Here is a 4,573-nt window from a genome sequence, read left to right as displayed (position 1 = left end):
AACACTTATTTGTTACTGACAAAATAAAACATAGTGATAAAGACAGCAGATGTTAAAAGCCCGGTCCTCATCCAAAGCAAAAGAGATAAGTTTTCCACCCACGCAACGTGAATTGGAGAAAAATATGCGTGGCTACGATATCACAACCAGACAAGTCTACGGTGTTTTTGCTAGAAATACTAATGTTGCATTTATTAATCTGTCGAGAAAAGAAACTTGGATGATGCTAAAAATAGAAGAATGTTAATTTTCTCTTATTGTTTTTTTCTTAAACAGGCTGCAACCAAATGCACCCTTGAATCTTTGCAGCAAAGTTTGTTGATCGTCATCAAGAGTGTGCTAAAGAGAAGAGATTCAGTAAGATGGCGCCTTAAAAAAAAAAAACAACAACAAGAACAACAACGAACGAACGCTCGTCGAAGGTGGAAGTTGGGACTGTAAACGACGGATCGTTTTGGCCTACCAAAAAAAAAAAAAAAAGAATCAAGCAAAACAATAAAGAAGGACGGAAATGGAAATGCAACTGCTGTGATACACAGCCCATGCCACCTGACTACGGTGGCATTGAGTATGAGGATGAAACAGACGATTTCAAAAAACAAACAAAGAAGGTTGTCAGTTGATGGAGACTGCAGTGAGTGAAGAGGTGGAACCATGCATCAAATGCTATAGCATTTTGATAAATGCAGAAAAGAACGAAGGAATGCAATATAACAACATGTTTGGGTTACCCCAATACATGTATTTCAATTCTACATCAACATCCCGACCAAGGGATAAAGATTAATACATAATGCAATGTTTATGAAAATTTAACATTATATAAATAAATATATATAAATATATCTACATGGAAAGAAAGGAATTTGAACTCCTTAATGCAGTAAAAAAACAAAAAAGATGAAGATGATAACAGCGAGTCAAAAAAATTGAATGAAAGCAATCTCTAGGCCAAATGCAGTTTAAAACGAGACTACCAAATACAGGTATTTAAATTTTACATCAACACCCCGACCAAGGGATAAAGATTAATACATAATGCAATGTTTATGAAAATTTAACATTATATATAAATATATATATTTATATGTATATCTACATGGAAAGAAAGGAATTTTTAACTCCTTAATGCAGTTAAAAAAAAGGTGAAGATGCTAACAGCAAGTCAAAATTTGAATGCAATAAAATGGAATTTTTAGGCCAAATGCCAACAAAATTTAGGCCTTGTCAAAATGCAGTAAGTTTAAAAAGAGACTACCAAATACAGGTATTTAAATTGGACTAAAGGATAAAGATTAATACATAATTCAATTTTTATGAAAGTTTAACAAATATATATATATATGTATATCTACATGGAAGGAAAGGAATTTTAAACTCCTTAATGCAGTTTAAAAAAAAGTGAAGATGCTAACAGCGAGTCAAAATTTGAATGAAAGCAATCTTAATTAACTTTGAATGCAATAAAATGGAATGCCAAAAAAAAGACCCTGTCAAAGTGCAGTAAGTTTAAAAGGAGACTACAATATACAGGTATTTAAATTTTACATCACCATCCCGACTAAGAGATAAAGATTTATACATAATTCAATGTTTATGAAAGTTCAACAAATATATATATGCATATCTACATGGAAAGAAAGGAATTTGAATTCCTTAATACAACAATAATTAAATAAATAAAGATTCTAACAGCGAGTCAAAATTTGAATGAAAGCAATCTTAATTAACTTTGAATGCAAGAAAAAAAAAATAGGCCAAATGCCAGCAAAAGTTACACCTTGTCAAAGTTCCATCGAGAAGAAAGAAAACAGCAATCTGCGTCAATATCAAACGCTATGCAGCTTCCTGCGGACGATTTCTTGCTGAATGTGTTTAAGTGTTCAAATTCTGACGAAGGATTAAGGCAGTTCTGTTTGCATTGGCCTCGATTCAGCTCGTGTTCCATGTCAAATTAACTTTGAATGCAAGTAAAAAGAAATAGGCCAAATGCCAGCAAAAGTTACACCCTGTCAAAGTTCCATCGAGAAGAAAGATAACAGCAATCTGCGTCAACATCAAACGCTATGCAGTTTCCTTCAGACGATTTCCTGCTAACCGTGTTTAAGTGTGCAAATTCTGACGAAGGATTACAACAGTTCTGTTTGCATGGGCCTCGATTCAGCTCGTGTTCCATGTCACACTGCCATTCCAGCGAAGTCACAAGAATTCTGATTGAAAAAAAAAAAGAGAGAAAAAAACAAACATATATTTTAATATTTATCAAATTTATAATATTTATTTATTTTTGCTTACCTTTTATTATTTTTCATCTTACCAGCCGTTTGTGCAGGGAGAAGAAAATGATAGACTGATGAGAAGTCGATGGTACGAGTGAACAAGCTATGGGAAAAAAAAAACACACACACACATTTATTTGAATTGATTAAACGAATGATGGAGCCTACCGGTGGAGATGACTTTGAACTGTTTGATTTTTCATTTGAATCGGATGATATTCTACAGGCTGCAATGTCCGTTCTTAACGATCCCCCTTCCCCTCAAATGCCGAACTCGAACGCAATCGTGGACGTGAGAGGGGACATCGGCAAGTTACTCTCATTCTGCGGCGGCGGAGAAAACCCTAGCTACGCCGGAGCTTTCGGAGCATGTGTACATTCGTTGACCAGATCGGGAACGAGAAAATTTGACATGCCAACGCTACTATTTTGCAAGGATTCGCAAACCCAGCTTCCGTACGCCGTAGTCGGTTCCGTCAGCGAAGCATATCGCCTGATGGCAGCTTACCAAGAAAATGCGATCGTCGACGCATTTGGACATGCCAATCGGGCCGAGAGATTGAGGGTATGCGGGAGAAGGCAGACTTGAACGTACGTGCGTGAACGTACCCTCGCAAACGAGAACTTCGAACACGGTCGCCGACTTTGTGGATTGCGCACCGGCGGATCTACCCACACCGTTGATGGTGACCAGACCGAGCCAAGGGAAAACCGACAGATTCGATCTTGTCAAGCTGTTGGCGATGGCGTGCGTGCATTCGGACGACAGGTCGGAAGGCGTGCGACTGCGAACCGAAGACGGAACGGTTCGAAATGCAGCTTTGTTACCGTTCACGGTCATTAGACGCATGACGCAGAGACACGAAATCGTATTGGAATGGAGCGCAGAAGAAACTGATGCGTGCAAAAGGAGACTAACTGGATTGCCGTTTGGAAATACTTTGATAGGTATGTATTCCTCTTCTTTCCCCCACCCCCATCTCTGTCTCTTATACACATCTAGATGTGTATAAGAGACAGTCCTTTCCCCCTTCTTTCTCCCCCTTCTTTTTCCCTTCTTTTCCTATTTTTTTTTGTGTCTTAATTTTGTTTGTTTTTTTTGTTTTTGTTTTAAAGGTAACACTGTTCACCTGGTCGGATCCGCTAGTAAGGATAAACGCCACATGCAATGCGGCACGGATTTGCTCGACTGGTTCACGGAAGTCAACTTGAACGGTAGTCTGTCGACGATGGCAACGTCGGAGCGAGGCCGTTCGACCGTAACGTCGGTAGCTACGGTGATCAACGACGTAACCGACGTGGAGAAAAGGTTCGGTCCTATCCTTCAACACCTGTCTCTTATACACATCTAGATGTGTATAAGAGACAGCCACCATACCATGCGTTAAGAAAAAAGCCGACTGGGCCATGAGATGGATCGAAAGCACGGACGCCAGCTTCGGCGAACGATTGGTCGCGTTTGCCGCCGTGGAGGGCGTGTTCTTTTCGGGTTCGTTCGCGGCCGTGTTCTGGCTGAAGAAACGCGGTCTGATGCCCGGTCTCACGTTCTCCAACGAGTTGATCAGTCGCGACGAGGGACTGCATTGCGATTTCGCGTGTTTGCTATTTCAACGTCATCTCCTCAACAGACCGTCGCCCGAACGCATAACGGATATCGTCGAAGAAGCGGTGACAATAGAGAAGGAGTTTATGACGGACGCGTTACCCGTCAGACTGATCGGCATGAATTCGGACAAGATTGCGCGTTACGTCGAATTGGTTGCCGACAGACTGTTGGTGGAGTTGGAATGCGAAAAACGATGGGGCTCCGATAACCCGTTCGACTTTATGGAGAATATATCGTTGCAGGGTAAAACTAACTTTTTCGAGAAACGCGTGAGTGAATACCGAAAGATGGGCGTTATGGACATGACGGAGAATCGAAAATTCAGTCTCGTCGAGGAATTCTGATACTACAATAACAATAACAACAAACCACCACCACCACCACCACCACCACACCCAGCAAGTTACGTTTATATAACGATGAAGTAACAGACACTATATAAAAGGATAGGACTTGCTAATTTGGGAGAACGAGAACGAATTTATTTACAACAAATAAAAAGAAACTAAAAAAAAAATATGTATATGCTATTGATTCTATTGTATTGTGTTTTTCGAACGAATTCAGCGTCTTTCGTTACACGAAGACTAGAGGAAACCGGGTTTTCAAGACGGAATTCGCGCACCCCTATCTCTTAACGTTGGGAATGAATCGACGAAGCATGGCTAGGCTTCGTGGGTGAGCTAGG

The 4,573-nt window shown here is 40.2% G+C and overlaps 1 protein-coding gene across 1 annotated transcript; it reads left to right on the top strand.

The window, feature by feature from the left end:
- The first annotated feature begins 3,022 nt into the window (after positions 1-3,022).
- On the top strand, positions 3,023-4,263 carry LOC117100363 (ribonucleoside-diphosphate reductase small chain-like). Its single transcript, XM_033240031.1, has 3 exons — positions 3,023-3,227; positions 3,396-3,530; positions 3,649-4,263. Exons 1-3 carry the CDS (start codon positions 3,023-3,025, stop codon positions 4,227-4,229), a joined length of 921 nt encoding a protein of 306 aa, XP_033095922.1. The 3' UTR covers positions 4,230-4,263.
- The last annotated feature ends 310 nt before the right edge of the window (positions 4,264-4,573 follow it).

This window comes from Anneissia japonica, unplaced genomic scaffold (genome assembly GCF_011630105.1).
Source record: "Anneissia japonica isolate Jap-2015-1 unplaced genomic scaffold, ASM1163010v1 scaffold287951_len37275_cov145, whole genome shotgun sequence".
NCBI classification, from domain to species: Eukaryota; Metazoa; Echinodermata; class Crinoidea; order Comatulida; family Comatulidae; genus Anneissia; species Anneissia japonica.
The sequence above is the reverse complement of the archived record's forward strand: the minus strand, read 5'-3'. Positions and strand labels throughout refer to the sequence as shown.